Here is a 19425-nt window from a genome sequence, read left to right on the forward strand (position 1 = left end):
CTTATTTCACACTGAGTTACTACCGTAAAGGTGAGAGTTACCACTGTAAAGCATAGAGTTACCACTGTAAATCATAGCGGTACCACTGTAAAGCATAGAGTTACCACTGTAAATCAAAGAGGTACCACTGTAAAGCATAGAGTTACCACTGTAAATCATAGCGGTACCACTGTAAAGCATAGAGTTACCACTGTAAATCATAGAGGTACCACTGTAAAGCATAGAGTTACCACTGTAAAGCATAGAGCTACCACTGTAAAGCATAGAGGTACCACTGTTAATCATACAGATACTACAGTTAACGATGATCTTACACAAAAGGTTTGTGGAAAAGACTATGTTGGTCTATTAAAAGACTGATTTTGTCATTTATAAATCTGACCTATCCTTCAACCTATCCATAGACTGCTCTCACAAGAAATTGTCCATCTAGATACATAGAGATGAGTTTGCACAAATTTTTAGTGAATGTTATCAGAAAATATTAGTATTTTTCTATCATTTACAAATTTTTTTGGTGTTTGAGGGGATTTCATTGCCAGGAAATTTCAAGATGGTTATAACGATAAAATCAATAAAACTTTAACGCGGTTAAAACGCTCAAAAGAAAAAAATACGTACAAAATGACGCTATAAGCTGTTAACATTACGGTAGTTGATACTCTGTACAGGTTACAGCCACACTTTTGTTAGACTGGGCACTTTAAGCATGATCAGGTTTTATAACTTTTAATTTTAATACATCCTGGTAATCAGATCACCTCAGACATCAAAACTATCACAAATTATAGAAAAATACCGATAATTTCTGATAAAATCTACAAAGGTTTTGTATGAGTTCATTTTCAAACATAAAGTTACCACGACCAACAGGAACTACAGCTACAAAAAATTAGCTGTAGTAATAATGGTGGTATCACCGTTAATCCAAAGCATAGAGGGAATTTTACCGATGGCTTTTGAAAATCATAGAGTTATCATCTAAAGATAGGCCTAATTATTATACTTGGTTCACCGTGGGTGATTCTCATGTCTGCTGTGGATTGCTATTCAGTGGCAAACAGGTAGTAGGTACTCCAACATAGAGTGATAATAAGTATATATATACATACAAATATGCTACCATTTACTAATGGAAGGCCTTTTTATACTCTGCCTAAGACAGCACCTATTGACATCCACAGGAGACGTGATTACATCAATTTTGAATATTAAAGAAAATTTTAACATTTGAATTATGTTCAAATACTTTGTTGAAGAAATACTTATAGTTAGGCAATTGCACTGTTTAATGTCTTCTAGTTCATATCCACAGTTAGACACCGAGCACTGTCTGTTTGTAAAGGAGATCATATGACAAATTCAACTGAAAAAGCCTCGGGTCAGTATATCATCCATTGAGGTTTTTACCGAAAAAATGTTTAAAAATTTTTTTTAATAAGATTTAGGTAATCTTGGGCGACATGTTTTGCTGAACTAGTATTTTTGCAGTCTGAGTTGCTGCTTAAATGGGTAGGCTATGCTGCTGTGTATATAACATTCTAATGTCATGAATGATGACATAACATAAACAGAGTACAATATAAACAAAATTTCAAAGTTTCTAATTTGTCAACAATATTTCAATCCGCTTGCAGGTGATTTTGTACCACAGACTTTTAAATAAATGCCAATGTGTGGTAAAGCATGATGGTTTCCTTTACCAGGTAAACTTATTGATAAAGAATTTCAAAGAGCTCAGACAGCTCATGCAGATTTTGACAGTCAATAGATCAGATGAGATTGTTGTGGTGAAGATAATCCCATTGTTTCTTTTTATCTCATGCTCACAATGACGTTTAGTTAGTAGACCTATAGAGAGCAATAAAAGTTCACATTGATTTAAAGAGTTTTGTCTAATTGCTAAAATTGTGAATAGCTCAAAGACTGCATGTCTCAACCTAATGCGACATTTTAACAGTTTATTTTAGATAAAAGAAACTCATTCTGCAGTTGTATTTAAAGTGTTCTGTAGACCTTTAGTAGAAAACTAACGAAACAATACGCTATCTTGTACCCACATCTATACACGATAATCCTGCGTATTTTAACTGTTCTCAACTTACAGAAAGGCATTGCGATTGATTATTGGTTATCAGTAAAAGGTTTATATTAACATCTAGCCTAACATCTGAATACGAATAAGCAAAAATCTTTTTGCAAATTCTTGCACTACATTTGAAAAATGTAGTGTCGGAGATACTATAATCTTTCCTTTATGACCTGTTTGTGGTTCAACTGAGCCTTGTGAGACCTCATGTATTCTGCTGTTGGTAGTGAAACAACCAATCATATCACGCTTTACAGCCGATGCGCTTAATCTAACAGATAAAAATAACAGGTGTTCATTGTCACTCTTTGAGTGATAAGGCATGTTTGTCAACACATTGAAGTTTTCCCCTGTATAAACGAGCGAGTCCCCGAATCCGACCAACCTATTTCTTTTGCACTGAACAGCATTTTAAACCTCATGGCATGTAGAAGTCGATGAAGACAACAGAAATCAAATATAATAATTTTTTTTGTTACACCCTTTTAAAGATGGATTGTTTTAGAGGTAGCGGCGCAACATAAAGGTTTGTGTACAATGAGCCTATTAGAGTGTGTATAATCTTTATTAATAAACTAGTTGCAGGCTACTATCGGGCATTGCCCTTGTATTAAAAATCAGCTTTTAGCTTACTAATGAGAGCTACGGTGTAACGTCAGGGAAAGGGGTATACCCCTCTCCCTGATGTTTCGCCATGGCTTTGTGTCATAACTGAAAGCAGTAAGACCATTTGCTCCCACATACCAACATATATCCTTGCCTAGCATTTCTATCAAGCTCGTGTGGCATAGTTAGCAAGGCAGTCAAACTGGTGAATGGAAGGTTTCGAGATCAAATAAACTGCTTTATGGATTTGTTATTGCAATATTTTAGTAGCTATAGCTAGACATATACAGCGACGGATGACCAACTTTGAGAAATATATATAGAAATACAAATAGTTTCAGTGCAAGGCTCTTTGTGCTGAGTAGAAGAAGCTTTCTAGTTTTGTCTAATTTTGATTTTTGTTACTGAGAATTTCGGTCAGAATATCATTAGAAAGTAATGTTCTGATGGCAGCCATTTTTTCATTTTTACGTCGGTTGGACGTTCCTTAAGTATCTTGACAATACCTAAAGCACTACTCGTTCAAAGGACTTGAAACTTCAAAATAATATTAGAAACCTGTACCATACACGGCGACACAAAATTCCTAACCGATATATATATATATTTCTCAAATTGTCTGTGTTTATATGTGTGTTTGTCCAGCTATAGCTATTAAAATCTTGGAATCAATAACCCATATCGCATAAGATTTGACCCTGAACCTTCCTGTTTGCTAGTCTAATCCCTTATTAAATAAGCCACACGAGCTTAATAAATTCATCCAGCGATATATGTTGCTATGTGGGTAAAAACGCATTACCCCTCTCCATCACGGTGCAACGTCATTTTACAAATTAGTAAGAGCTGTAACTAGCCATAAATTATCCATTGGCAATGTGCTAGGCTAATGGCAAGTAGCATTGTTTATAAGCTGAATTTATAAGTGTGGCATTGCTATCACTGCTTATAAGCTGATTCTTAATACTCGAGCAACGCTGGCTATTCTCCTAGTCTTACATAGACTAGAAAAACAAAGTGAAGCTATTATTCCGGGTTTACTTGAGCGTAGAATTCGATAGAAAAACTTTTCCTGATTTATTTGAGGCCTGAAATTTTAGTCTTTAAAGTGTTGATGCTAGAAGGTTTCATTTTGTGATTTTGATAAAAAAAAGCTGAAATTCCGATTGCTGAAAAAACTACTAAAAACCACAGTGCTACATTATTGGAGTAGAAACCAAGATAAGCCCTACTTAGCCCTAGTTTTTATCTCCACCACATGTACAGAGTGCTGAAAGTCTAAGGTTGGTCCACACAATATCCCAGTATTTTAGCATTATCCTCTTAGCGATTATTTGTTGATTATGTGCACCGTAAACTAGTGGCATCGGCGAGGAAAGGCATCAATGTGAGAAAGAATGCAGCTGGCAAACTTCTTGAATGTTTGCCAAGCATCTGCAGCAGCCTGTGCAATGTGCACCGCTTCCAGGAAGGTGTTAGGCTGTCCCGATTGCTTGATTTTTATCTTCTATGGCATTTGCTGCGGGACGAGTAATTCATCATTTATGCGACAGCATTGTATGGGAACGCTATGCTTCAAACCATTCACTGATGAGAAAGAAGATGGGTGATAGAGGGAACATTTTTAACGCAGACGAACATCGAAGTATTGTAAGATTAACTCCAACAAAGTAGTGGCCTTACTGCTAGTAGCCTTTAGTAGTTGCTTGCGTCATGTAAGATTTGACTAATCTGTGGCTGGATCACAAAGTTTAATGAAAGACTTTAAACACTGATAAACAGTCTCAAAACGCCATTTTATTGGCCATAAGTGATGTTGAAATGAATCATGAGATAAAGCTGAAGCAGGAAGCCAGGTCTAGGTTTACAATAAGTGTGCGCGTACCTTGCAACTCCGTGACAGTCCACCACAAGGTCGACTTTTTGTTTCCTACACTACAGAAAAACAAGGTATTATGGTGTAAAATTACCATTAATTTTATAGTGTTTTTCAACACAGTGACTATAACGTTTACTCCTACTTATAGAAATTGTCAGATTGAAAATGATTCTCAACCATTTAATACTGGGATATCTGAAAGTTAGGTAGGCAGGAAACTGTCAACCTGATGACTTCTGATGGCCTGCAGCCATCTTTGGGTTTTTCATTTAGAATAATCATGTATTTATATCATGTATATATAATCATATATAAGTACATATTTTTTTACATATGATGGATATTTTTTATATATTCTAGGTTACTCTTCCGCATACATTTTCAAGGCAGAGCACTATCATGGAAGACTGAATTTTTTTTGAAGTTTTATAACAAGTGTTAAGGCAAACCCTTTGTAGAAAAACTGTCCCACTAATATTCAGTTAACTGTTGCTCTGCTTCTGAGCTACAGAACTAACTCTGATCAACACATAAATCATCCATTAAATGCCTTTATGCTGTAAATACTAAAGCATGCTTGTCATCTTCCCATCTGCTTCATCGTAAGAATTAGTTGGTTTTTTTTTCTGTCATAGAACTAGTAGGTTTATTCAGTTACTAAAAAAAAGAGCACACAAGGGGTATTATATTCTGACTTGAGTAATAACCTCACTTTGGCGTATTAAGCAAGAGCGAACCTATTTGTTATGCCAATATGCTAATACATCTATGCTAATATTTCCTAAACTCACCACGAGCTAATCAATTGATGAAAGCCACTTCCACTATTAGAGTTTACTTACCATTATAAATTAACTGACTTCAATCGAAAAGACCATTCCATAAGAGACTAGAAACACTTTGGGCATTGATTCTTTTTATTAACTGAGCAACCACAAACAAAGGAGAAATCAGGGAAGGCTCAGATTAAAAATCCATTTTGCTATACCGTTGAACTTGTAGACCCAGACTCAAGAATGCAGCAAAACGGAATATGTCCTGGAGAAAAAACTAGACAATATGTTGGCACACAACAGTAGACAACACACCGTCCTGGAGAGCTGCAATCAAAACAAAGCAAAAGTTTAGTCTTAGTTGCTTCCACTGACTGCAAGAGAGAGAACAACAAATACACTGTTGCTCAAACTTGTTCCATCGGTCTAACTATTTAGGTTCCATCGGTCTAACTATTTAGGTTCCAATGGTCTAATTATTTAGGTTCCATCGGTCTAACTATTTAGGTTCCATCGGTCTAATTATTTAGGTTCCATCGGTCTAACTATTTAGTTTCCATTGGTCTAACTATTTAGGTCCCATTAGTGTAACTATTTACGTTTTATTGGTGTAACTATTTCGGTTCCATCGGTCTAACTATTTAGGTTCCATCGGTTTAACTATTTAGGTTCCATTGGTCTAACTATTTAGGTCCCATTAGTGTAACTATTTACGTTTTATTGGTGTAACTATTTAGGTTCCATCGGTCTAACTATTTAGGTTCCATCAGTCTAACTATTTAAGTTCCATCGGTTTAACTATTTAGATTTCATTGGTCTAACTATTTAGGTCCCATTAGTGTAACTATTTACGTATTATTGGTGTAACTATTTAGGTTCCATCGGTTTAACTATTTAGGTTCCATCGGTTTAACTATTTAGGTTCCATCGGTCTAACTATTTAGGTTCCATCGGTCTAACTATTTAAGTTCCATCGGTCTAACTATTTAGGTTCCATCGGTCTAACTATTTAGGTTCCATCGGTTTAACTATTTAGGTTCCATTGGTCTAACTATTTAGGTCCCATTAGTGTAACTATTTATGTTTTATTGGTGTAACTATTTAGGTTCCATCGGTCTAACTATTTAGGTTCCATCGGTCTAACTATTTAGGTTCCATCGGTCTAACTATTTAGGTTCCATCGGTCTAACTATTTAGGTTCCATCGGTCTAACTATTTAAGTTCCATCGGTCGAACTATTTAGGTTCCATCGGTCTAACTATTTAGGTTCCATCGGTTTAACTATTTAGGTTCCATTGGTCTAACTATTTAGGTCCCATTAGTGTAACTATTTATGTTTTATTGGTGTAACTATTTAGGTTCCATCGGTCTAATTATTTAGGTTCCATCGGTCTAACTATTTAGGTTCCATCGGTCTAACTATTTAGGTTCCATCGGTTTAACTATTTAGATTTCATTGGTCTAACTATTTAGGTCCCATTAGTGTAACTATTTACGTATTATTGGTGTAACTATTTAGGTTCCATCGGTTTAAATATTTAGGTTCCATCGGTTTAACTATTTAGGTTCCATCGGTCTAACTATTTAGGTTCCATTGGTCTAACTATTTAAGTTCCATCGGTCTAACTATTTAGGTTCCATCGGTCTAACTATTTAGGTTCCATCGGTCTAACTATTTAGGTTCTATCGGTCTAACTATTTAGGTTCTATCGGTCTAACTATTTAGGTTCATCCGGTCTAACTATTTAGGTTCTATTAGTGTAATAACTATTTACGTTCCACATACTAATGTTCTAATTTTATTTATTTCCTAAGACGTCTAAGTATCAACTGCCTGAATTCTATACTGGTAGGCAGTCAGCAAAATGGTAATATTTCGGCGCTTCTGGCAGAACGCGACAATGAGTTTATCAAATTTTAGTTTTTGAACGAAGATATAAAATCTCTATTAGTGATGAAATATTAGAGAAAAATTAGCTTTTTAATCTTAAAAAAATGTTAAATTTTGTAATTTATGTTTTGCCGTGTGAGTTAGGGTTTGTTTTTTCAACATATTGGTTTTTACTGGCAGCTAATAACTAGCTAGCAGTCAGAACCCAGATAGATATATATGAACACATCCATTTGGATTGGATACTAAGTTAATCTAGTCATAAACCAATTCACCGCCATTCCAAAGGTCATGTATTGTTGTGTGTTATAAGCGTGTGGTATAAAAATTAACAATATGTTGTTATATGTTTAAATATGCACAATAAAATGGAGTTGTAACCTGTATTGGTTGTTTTTAGTCATGTGAGCTAAAGGTGTGTGAGAAAATCAAATTTGTAAAAAGGCCTAAAGGGAGAACTGAGTATAAAAGGTTGAGATCCCCTGTTCTATATAATCCATCTACAACTTTGCATAACAGAGAGTTAAATACTTCTAGTTGTTAAGTGTTTGCTGGACATCCAACTGGCCAACTCTGGACATCTAACTGGCCAACTCTAGACATCCAACTGGCCAACTCTGGACATCCAACTGGCCAACTCTGGACATCTAACTGGCCAACTCTAGACATCCAACTGGCCAACTCTGGACATCCAACTGGCCAACTCTGGACATCCAACTGGCCAACTCTGGACATCCAGCTGGCCAACTCTGGACATCCAACTGGCCAACTCTGGACATCCAACTGGCCAACTCTGGACATCCAACTGGCCAACTCTGAACATCCAACTGCCCTAGTAAGCTTTTTCTATTCTGCACACAATAAGAGCAGTTTTTCTTTCAGAAGTAAAGATCTGAAGTCTTTTGAGTGAATAACATACTTGAACTGTGAACTGAGTATGACACCAATATTACAAAATAATTCTGGCTGGATAACAGTAAGAAGTGTTTGCTTCACCGTCTAACATTATATTTATAAGTTTATAAAGTAAAGTTCTAAATTTCTAAGGCTTGAAAAGCTTTCATATACATTTAGAGAGGTAAAATAATCTGTTTTGTTTAGACTGTTTTTAAGCTAGGGTAAGATTTGAGTAGATCCAAGAGACCAGTCAGTTTCCTGTATCTTATAACTTACTTTATTTCCAAACTTTTCGATTATAACCATATATTTACCTATCTGAACTGTTTTTTTTCATTTAGCTGTCTTCCTGCTATAAATGTTCAGGTTGAAATCCCTTCAACTCTTTCTTCAATAATAGTAGTTTCAGTGAGTATCTTATAATTGTTTAAACAATGCTTTTAGTTGGCTAAACAAATTATTAGCGAGCGCTACTCTAGCAGCTTTCGCATTTTGTATAGTCCGAGGCACATGACGCGACACGCAAAAAACTAAACGAAATTTGCCATAGCAAATACCGTGCAGCTGACTTGATTGCGCTAAATATGGCAACTCTTTCTACAACGGAACCTTTGCTGCTAAAAACGAAATTGCTATTATTAAGAAAGAAACGATTCGTAGCCATGGTGTCAGAAGGATAAAGGCAGGGTTAGAAAAAACCACGGTTTTATGAAAAAACCTGGTATTTTTGATTTAAACCAGTTTTTCATGGTTTAAACCGGTTTATATAATTTTACCAAGGTTTTTGCAATTTTAAGTCTAATTAACATCACTTACTATAGCTGCATGATTGAGTATTGAACATACATATGTGGAATCATCTGTTAAAGATGGTACTGTGGAAGTTGTTATGGGAAAAAAAGAGAGAAAACATATGGAAATTTCAGAATGAGTCTTAAATCAAACATGATCGATGAAATACAGAGCAGAAATCTTATCACATAAAGTGAATATTTTGCATACAGCTCTATGTATAAAAAAGAACTTTAATCCCAGTGATTAGCCATGTGGTAGTGTGGAGCAAAGCATAATGTAGATGCATTGCTAGTGTTTGGAGCAGTGGCAGATGACTCAACTTCTATCACCTGAATATTAGCATCACTGTCTAAATTGGTGTTTTCAGCTTGACATTTTGCTACATGAGCTTTAAGCCTATCTGCGTGACCTCGCATTACGACAGCACACCTATTACGTTTTGCCTTAAAACCTTTGTCTTTCAAAACACAACAAACTTGATAAACTGAATTCTAACAATCCAACGACTTTAGCTAATGCCCAATAAATGAAATATTAGTTTGCAAACTTGAAGCTTTTGCCCAAAAGGATTTTATTGTTTTAATTTCTAATTATAAGTAATCCTTTCTCACTGGCCAGACTTGAGAAAGTATTCATTCATTATTAGAGACGATGATTGGATTAGTATATTACATATGGTTTTTATATTTCATCAGTAAAGAGATCATCATATCACTTGATAAAACCAATTGAAAATGAAATTCACTAATTCATTGTTGTGCTAGGATTTCATGTAGTTTCTACTCGAGCTCTGCCATCAATTTACTACTGTGTCCTAAATAAACTTCTACAGCTGATAATTACATATAATTGCGTTTCTACTGCACATGAACCACTAGGAGCTTAAAATATTATGTTTTTCACACAAAAAATAATGAAAAAAACCGGTTTTTTGGGCTGGTTTAAACCACTCGATTTAAACCAAGCCAACCCTGGATAAAGAACCAACATTAGCGCAATCTAGGCAGTTGCATCGTATTTACTTTGTTGAATTGCAATGGAACTTTTTTGTGTGTCCCAATACATGTCTTAGGCTATACCAACTTATTGGTATAGTCCAAGAGCGCAACTTTAGCACCTTCAAAAAGCTGCTAAAGTCGCGCTCGCTAATAATTTGTTTAGCCACAATAATTTATTCAATGATCTTGGTGTTCATGCGCAGCTCTGACAATTCTGTGAATTGTCCAAATAATTTTGTGTTTTTGGTTTATTTTTTGATTTCAGTAAGAACCAACAAAAAATCGGCACGCTTGGCCATACCTTTGGACTGTTTTGAAACTGGGGTCAGATTTAGCTAAACCCAAAATACGAGTCAATTTACTTGGACCATAGTAACTGCAGTGAGAATTTTATTTTGATTAGGAGAGCTTTTAGAGTCTGGAGCCATATTACTAGCAAACTGACACTTCACTACTAGGAGCAAATAAGTTGAGTTGAATCCGAAGTTGTTATACCAAAGAAAATTTTTTATTTTTTAGCAATAATGTCATATTGAGCTGTTTTAAAGTAAAGACCTTGACCTTCAAGTAAACCCTTCAGCATGAGACCTACTGACTTGACTAAATTGAAAACCATTGCAGTGATTTATAAGCCAGTAATAGGGTACTTTCATTACAATACAACAGGGTAGAGGTAATCAGAAACGAGGGCAGTTAAACCATGTTCTGTAAAGCGTGGGCACTAGAAGAGAAATAATTACTTTGTTGAACAACAACTATGCCTAATAGGAGAATGATTAATGGAGTGTCAGGAGGTGAATTATTAAATTTAATGAGAACATTACAATAGAAATGATGAAATATGTTTCAAATGTAGCGAGTTCCGTCATCAAAGTTGATCCTGTTTAGAGCTGACCTCTTCCTCTGGTGAAGCTGTTGCCTTGATCTGAAACGATGAAAGTATTGAATGAACAAACTATAGGCAATGATGAATGATTCACTGGACTCTGAGCTACAGCGCTAAGGTTTCTCAGCGCTCATAACTTTCTTTCCTACTCCATTCACCTTTCTGGCATTCCTTTGTTACTTTTTGCTTGTGGTGCGCGTTTCAATACTTTGAGTATCAAAACGCAAAATGACAGTATAACGCAAAAGAATACCAAAATCTCTTCTGCAATCCTATAATGTTCTTATATGTTCTTATAAACTTCTGCAATCTTCTACTAGTCTTATGATAAAAACAGGAAGTATTCTTATTTAGCTGTCAGGATATTAGAGATGACACACTATAAATATACCAGAGTGATACATTAGTAAAAGGTGACTATGACAGTAGTCTAGCACTACAGCTTTTGACGACGTGTGTGTGTAAAGAAAAGCAGACAATAGTATCATAGTTTAAATGCTAAAATGTTAAGTTGCGTATATGTCGATCGATATTCAAGGAGATTTTGGTAAAAACCTGATTGACTAATCATTGAGAATAATATTACACTATTTTGGCTACTCAGAAAGTTGGTTTCAATTTTGATTACTCGTGTTCAATTTCGAGGTAAATCTTTATTTTGACAAAAACCAACATGAGCTGCTGCAGACACCAATTATCATTTTATGTGATAACAAATTAATTTCTCATTTGATACACAATTGGTCGTAGCGTTTTTCATAATTACATTTGAACTGCAATGCTTCACTTGAACCATTAGATATCTGTTGTTCTGAGACGCGATGTATATGTTTACTAAATCTGTTGAGGTAATGCCCTGTAATTCATTGAAACACACCCAAAAGGTATTCCTAATTTCTTAAATAGATGGAAAAAATGGAGTTGCTTTGCCAAATAGCTGTATGTAGGATGATCATCACATGTCCTGACGTGTTATATATGCTTATTGGTTAAAGGGGTACGTTGAAACCACTCTGAACTTACTAAGATGAGCTGGTAGTAGCGCCCCTACATTTTTTAAACTCAGTCTTACACTGTTGCTATTTCGAGTACTTGCATCATAATACTAAGATATGTTTCGTATGGGTCATTAACTTTACTTGGTATAATCCCGATTTACTAGCAAACACATGAGTTCGTAAAGTCTTCGCTGGATGGTTGTTCACCCTTCTTGCTTAAACTTTACCAGCTGGATTGGTCGACAACGGAATGTATCACTTAAAAACTGAACCAATTAGAGATTACAAAATTAGTTCATACTCAATTCCATTCAAATAAAGCTGACATTTATGGCCTAGGGAAGCTATGTTCACAAACTTTCATGATGATTTGTTTTTATCCTTGCTTGGCTTTTGAACTAATCTAGGTCCACAGCAAAGATTGTCATGATCACTTATTTATCTCAAGTAACAATTGGTGGTCACAGTCAGAATGTGTATTCACATTGCAAAGATAGTAGATGCTGTCGTTGTGCTGCAGTAAGAAAACAAGTCAAAAAGCTAATTCTGAAACTTATTGACAAACTGGCTTTTTCGATAGACTTGTGACATTTATATGAATATTCAACTTTAAGACGTGCTGTTGGACTGTTTGTATACTCAGTGGTCTTTCCATAAAATGTGAACAATAATGAACTATATTGTTAAAATATTGGTAACTGCCAATAAATATACTTTTGAAGTGCATGGTATACTTGAAACTTATTCGAAGTTAGACTTCTTAACTATAAAGCACTAAAAATATTATACTAGTATACTTCCTATAACACATTGGATTTGGATTGGTCAAGCGAAAACAGCAAATCTACTTATAGTTGTACGTCAAACTATTATCACATGACTGGCATACATATGATATGCAAGTTTTTACAATTGATTCCCACTAGCGCTGGGTTTATAATCACTAGTACCCTGGCAGTATATGGTGCCATAAGAGAGCATTAGTTGTGCCAATGAAGGGCAAAGAATAACTAGATATTTACGCAAATCTTTGTAAATACTAGAAGGTGATTGATCAGCGCAGGTGTTAAAGTATCATATTACAAAGCTAAAAGCCATGAGTTTGAATTACACATGACATAGTTGTTTCCCAACATCCAAGCAAAACTTCGGGTGGATGAAAACAGCTCGTATGATAATAAAGATTTAGAACTAAGTTGATAGGCTACTGCTAGTAAAATAAGGAGACCGCTGTTGACCAACACTTTGGGAAAAGTTAAGTCAAAGTAATTGTGAACTAAAAAGTTTTGACTATTGTAGTAACAATATAACTAACCAACTGTTGGATTTTGTGAGCATACTAACTACAGTTGGTAAATTGAATAGTTTGTAATTGAGTAATTTTTGGAAAGTATTGACGAGTCAATGTGTTATTGTAGAGCAATTTAATGCAAATACAGATCAAATGAAAACAAAAGCTTTTTTGACTATTTAGTCACATATTGACTGTCACGACTCTATAAGACTAAAACTTGACCAATCCGTGCTGGGTCAAACAAGACTTAACCAATTAGGTCAACCTCAGATTTAGAATAGCCTTGATCTACGTTTTAGTTCAAGTGATTTTTATTGGTTTTAAACTATGATATTTTATAACATTTAGACATTCTGTAAATCATTTTCTCTACACATTAAAAGCTCATGCTACACACTACTAATAAATGAAGTTAAAAAACAATAGACAAGCTCTACTAACAGAGAGGATAACATATGTAGTGACATAACAATAAAATTGAAATATTTGTATTAACAAGATAAACGGACGTTAGTTCAACCTAGATTTTCAAACGCCTCAGGTATCGAGAAAATTAGTTTGAACATATATTTCAAAAGTGTTAGCTTGTAGTGCTAAAACAAGCAGTCTGAAATGAACTGTAGTCTAAAATTGAGTTTAGACTGCATGCAGTCTTGAGTATTTGTATTAATTGAAGTACAGTAGACTCTGGCCTTGAAAATATTTGTGTTATGATGGAAAAAATTGGTAGACAGGGAAAAACCAAAGTGATCAAGATCACAAAAACATTGTGATATTATATACGAGCTGTGTGATTTAACCAATAACCGGTTTTGCTTGCCTCAGCCCAAATTCTTGCTGGCAATGCATGAGTTGCAAGCAATACAACTATATCTATATCTGCTCTTTTTATTATTTCTTCAAAGCATTTAAAATTGTTTCAGTGTCAATTCGTCCTAAAGATTTGAGTTGTTAGTATATCAGTAGGTGAGCGGAAATGTGCTGTATTACATATATATGTAATATATATACATTATATATGTTACTATATTCTGGTGGAAACCTTAGCTTCTATCTTTAAAGTTTGTTGAATTATTGAATTTTATATTAAATTTATATATTTAAATTTAAATATTATATTAAATTTATCTCCTTTGCTTTAATGAATGGTGAACTAATTTAGAAACTGTTAGGCTGTTTTGAAAATATATACACGTATAATCAATAATCAATAGAACCGCGGATAACACAATGAATAGACCTTTATTTTGTGTTCATTAGATAGCTACTTTATTACGTGAGACATGACTAGTTACATTTTCTTTCTACAATCACCAACATTCTCATTCAATTAGGAAACTGTGAGAAGACTAGATGCATCTGTTATAAAAAGTATCTAAACTTAGAAATTCCACATGTAAAACTCAAATCTTGATTACAGCCAAATTACTACCATACTTTTCGGACTATTAGCCGCTACATTTTTCTGATGATTTGAGGCATGCGGCTTATATAGGGGTGCTGCTATTCTGTGGCTTTTTCTTTGAGCGCTAGGGTGCATTAATCAGAATCTTCGGTTAGTGCACCTCTAGCGGTAAAAAAAAACGAAACAATACCTAATGATACTGTTCCGTTAGGCACTAGGTTAAAAAGCGTCGGTTAATACGAAACAGTGCCATTAGACACGGTTCCGTTTTAAACAGCAAAGTTGCTGCTGCGTTAAAAAGCACTGTCTTGAGTTCTACAGTCTATACAAAGGTGTGGCCTATGTATTGTTTTATATTACCGTTTTCTTTTGGAAAATAAAGCAGATTCGGCATATATAGGGGTGCAGTTTATAGTCCGAAAAGTACGGTATATAGAGGAACCATCACATACAATCAAGTTTCTTCTAGTACAGACAAACCTCTGAGACCTAAACATATTTTTTAAAAATTGATTTGTTTCAGGGCTGTTTTGTATACTCAAATTGTGATACGTTGAATCAAAGACTTCAACTGTAACTTCATCAAATGTTCAATAAGTGATGAGTATGAATCTGACTAAATTGAGCTGCAAAGAGGGATAAAAACGTGCAGCTGTTTAAACACAGGAAACAGAGGAGATTATTGTGTGCCAAGTATCAGAAAACGGCAACTTAAAGAGGAAACTGTCTCAGGTTTAGCATTCCGGTCATTCCTTAGAGTGACAATGTATGTCGGAGGAATAGCCAAAACTGGACACAAGAATTTCAGATGTTATCTTGAATTATTGAGGTAGACACGCGCCAACAGTTGCTACTATTTAACTCAGACAAATGATTGTAGTTAGTACAAGACTTGTCTCATATCTGTTATATTAAACTATTTTATATCTACTCTGGTTCTATTGGTTCTTCCTCCTACTACTTCTACTATTCAGAAGCAGCTTTTTTTAGGCAGAAGTGACAGTCATTCTTATTTTTAGTGTAAAATGTTGGACTTTCTTTAGGTTAATGAGGTTTTTAGAGAAAGTATTGAGAGCTTTCTGTTTTAGTGGGAAATTTTGCTATAGCGTAACAATTAGCTTTATTCAGGGTGACCTAAATGTTTTGACCTAAAAAAATTGTTGACTTAAAAAAATTGCTGACCTAAAAAAATTGTTGACTTAAAAAAGTTGTCCTGCAAGTGAACTTTAGTGTTCAGAGATTAAATACAGAATTTCAATGCAGTAAAATAGCATCGACAAGTAGAGACCATAAAACTACATGTACACCTAAATGCATTAAGCCGAGTGAAGATTAACAAGACGTGCTACGCCAGATGGTGTGACTCAGTCTGGGAAACAAGGATGAGTCAATTCTTTGGGAAAATAGGTAAAAAGGAAATCATAAAGACCAAACCTTGAGCTTGTCAAAAATATTAAAAAAGCAATTAAAAAGAAAACATAACAGAAAAAACAAAAAGAAAATTTTGTTTAAACAAATTAATTTTCTGTTCGAACAAATTTTTAAACTCGGCTAATCTACAATAGCAGTGTAGAACCAAGCAATCAGGCAGCAAAAGAAACATCAAACACACATTACGGCATTTCACATGTAATTTTCTTCTTAATGTATCATTTGTTAAAAAGTTTTGTCAATTTTAATCTTCAAACAACCTATAACAGTCAGATCAACTCAAACATCAAAAACAATTGCATATGATAGAAAAATACTTATACTTTTTAAAATAATCTACTACAATTTGTGCGAGTCCATTTCCACTCATATCGGCACAAAATCTACTAAAACATTTCCACAATAGCCAGGTTAGCGATCAAAATGTGGACTTCCTATGCATAAACCTCTGCATAGAGAATCTGACAAAGATGATAAAAGAATTAATTCTTCCGACAGCTAACTTGCTGTGCATAAACACCCTTCCACTTCTTGACCACAATTTGGTGTTTGCGTAAAACTGGAAACATAACAGAATAATAATTTAACTTTAAATGTAAAATTCCTAGCCAATCAAAAACCTCTATGTAGGCCGATGACAATTTAAACGATAATGATAGTGGTTGACAGGACATTTTAATCGGTGTGACACAGGCCAATCAATGATGATAACATTTACATATTAATTATAAATTATCAGCTAGTCTTTAAAATGTTAATGATAAAATGCAAAATATTCTTGCAAAATAGGAAATTGAAGGTAGAGTCGATTAAGCCCAAAATATTCTTCATGTGTTAAAGTTGTTGTTAATTGTAGCGAAGAACACACTATTCTATTGACTTTTTTTAGTCTGGATTAAAATAAGAAATTTTCTGAAGTTTTACATCATTTGTTTAAAATTTTCTCATGGTTGTAGCAGGTGGTAGCCTGCCTGGCTACCACCTGATCTAGATGTCGTGAGTTCAAATCCCATACGATGCAACTTTTTTCCCATTCATGATTTTTAGCTTTGGACAGACACAGTTCTTATTATTGTAAATATTCCGAGTCTATTAGAAGGTAATATAAGTGAGAGATAGCATGAACAACATGTTCACGTTTTAGTGTACCTTTCTCTTTCAAGGTCATGAATAGCTTCATTGGCAAGAAATCGAGCTCTCTGTCTCTGCGCCTCTATAGTAGCACTCCTACTTGAAATACACAGACTGAGGAGGCCAATGAGCAGTATTAGAGTTTGCTCAAAGCAGACCACAAATGCTGCAAATAAAATAACATAAATTGCTTCCACATGAGCAAATTACAGTTCCGCTATTTGTGTTCAATTCAGTAAGAAAACTAAGAAATAAGACAATATTATTCATGAGCTAGTAGATCAAATCGCTGCTAGTAGAAGTGCCGTTAGTCAAATTGCTGTTAGCAGAATCGCCGCTAGTAGAATCGCTGCTGGTAGAATCGTCGCTAGTAGAACCGCTGTTAGTGGAATCGCCGCTTGTAGAATCGCCGCTAGTGGACTCGCCGCTAGTAGAATCGCCACTGGTAGAATCGCTGTTAGTAGAACCGCTGCTAGTGGAATCACCGCTAATAGAATTGCCGCTAGTAGAATCGCTGTTAGTAGAATCGTCGCTAGTAGTATCGCCGCTTATAGAATCGCCGCTAGTAGAATCGCCTCTAGTAGAATCGCTGCTATAGTAGAATCGCGCTAATAGAATCACCCCTAGTAGAATCGCTGATCATGCTAAGTGATTTCTTCAATATGAGCAAATAATAATGATAATACATGAGTGATACAATGAATGATAATACAGGCAAATGATTGATCTCTGAATCCCAAACGGCTGCCTGCTATTGGTTAATGGACAACAACATATTGAGCCACTGTGGTTCACATGAGAAGAACCCTTAAAACTAACTCTTGGGTTATCAAAATCTGATAGTGATCGGAGTAGTAAATTGTAGCAATTGATATTATTTTCAGAGCTTTTGCTTGAACTTTGATAAAAACAGAGAAAGAGATTAGAAAATATAGAGCACTGTTCTAATATGGAACATTCAGTGTTGTCTTGTCTTGTTGGAAACCTGCAATCAAGGCGGCGTGTGGTAAAATAAACAACTCGTCTTTGAAGAGTCAGAGTTTAAGTTGAGTTATTTAAATTGCCAACTAATACTTTCCAAAAGCCCACAACAACTCATTTTATGTTTTAAAAGCATTAAATCTATGTGACTCAAGAAAATAAACAGTCTTTTTAAAATAATACAAATTAAGAAATGAAGACTGACGGTACTATAGGAACGTGTCTCTGCCAGATTTTTCACCTCGTAAAGGTCTGTTCTTTGTGAAAATAATAATATTCAGATATTGATTGAAAACACCTTGAAGTTAAAAAAACTCCATAAAAAGTTGGCAATATATCGATCGAAGGTTATATTACTTATGATATCACTACATAAGCTTGACAGATCCTATTTTTCTCCTTTTAACCCTTTGAACCCTGGCCATCCTTGTATCCTTGTCAATGTGTGTCAATATCCCGGCGCAACTTGTCCAATGATCAAAATTTGTCGTATTTATGTAAGTGCTATCTAAATATGCCCAATTCAAAAGTGAAAAAGTCAATCAACACACAGGAAACATCCTGAAATAGAAAAAAGGTGTTTCACAGTTCTTGGGGCTAAAACCATAAAAATTTGTACAATTTCAAAAACTCCTAGCATCATATTCATTAAATGCACGTTCCTCATCATTTTACAACTCAAAATAATCGGCAAAAGTGTACATGTAGCTAGCATTCTATTATAATTTTTCATCCACATAGTAATGATCTATGACCTACCAATAAACGTGTAATATCAATCTTTTGCAATATCATCCCAAAATTGAAAATGAAAGTGAAATTTTTCTTATAATGAAGGAAGCAGATAAGATATTTAAAAACGGTTAAAAATGGAAGCGAAATTTCTGGTCTAACGCCCTGAGTAAGAACTATTTTGATTGGTTTATGCTGTTACCTAGAAACTACGTTGTAAACTAAGCTATCTTTTTCTTCAACTGTTAGGGATGCTGACACACCCGATGCAACGCCCGAATACCTGCTGTCAGAGTTCAAAGGGTTAAAACGCCCGATGATAAGGCAATATAACTCTAGATCTAAGAGCTCTTACATACTTCACCTCCTCCACTCTAACCCATAATTACTAAATAATTAGCCTGGTGGATAAGGGCTCAAACTTTAATGACTATTTTAGATAGGTGATTGAACTTGAGCCAAAGTTGGAAGACTTTCATCTACATGAGGGTCATGTGGTAGTCACTTCCATGACACCTAAATTGGTAAACGTCAAAGTTATTATAGCCAACAAATAGCTGAAACCACGAATTTATAGCAAAAAAGAATTATCTTGTTGTGATATTAAATTACACGGGTAGAATTCGATGAAAGCCTCAT

General features: G+C 34.8%; 1 protein-coding gene across 1 annotated transcript in view; it reads right to left on the reverse strand.

Annotated features, from left to right (window-relative positions):
* Positions 1 to 10443: 10443 nt before the first annotated feature.
* LOC137398739 (anoctamin-4-like) overlaps positions 10444 to 19425 on the reverse strand; it is a 47115-nt gene continuing 38133 nt past the window's right edge. Inside the window, exons 11-12 of the mRNA XM_068084929.1 lie at positions 17092 to 17239; positions 10444 to 10853 (exon numbers count right to left, since the gene is read on the reverse strand). Coding sequence (XP_067941030.1) covers positions 10775 to 10853; positions 17092 to 17239 — 227 coding nt within the window. The 3' untranslated portion in view covers positions 10444 to 10774. The remainder of the gene's footprint in view (positions 10854 to 17091; positions 17240 to 19425) is intronic.

The sequence above is a fragment of the Watersipora subatra genome, chromosome 6, assembly GCF_963576615.1.
Source record: "Watersipora subatra chromosome 6, tzWatSuba1.1, whole genome shotgun sequence".
In the NCBI taxonomy this organism is placed as follows: Eukaryota; Metazoa; Bryozoa; class Gymnolaemata; order Cheilostomatida; family Watersiporidae; genus Watersipora; species Watersipora subatra.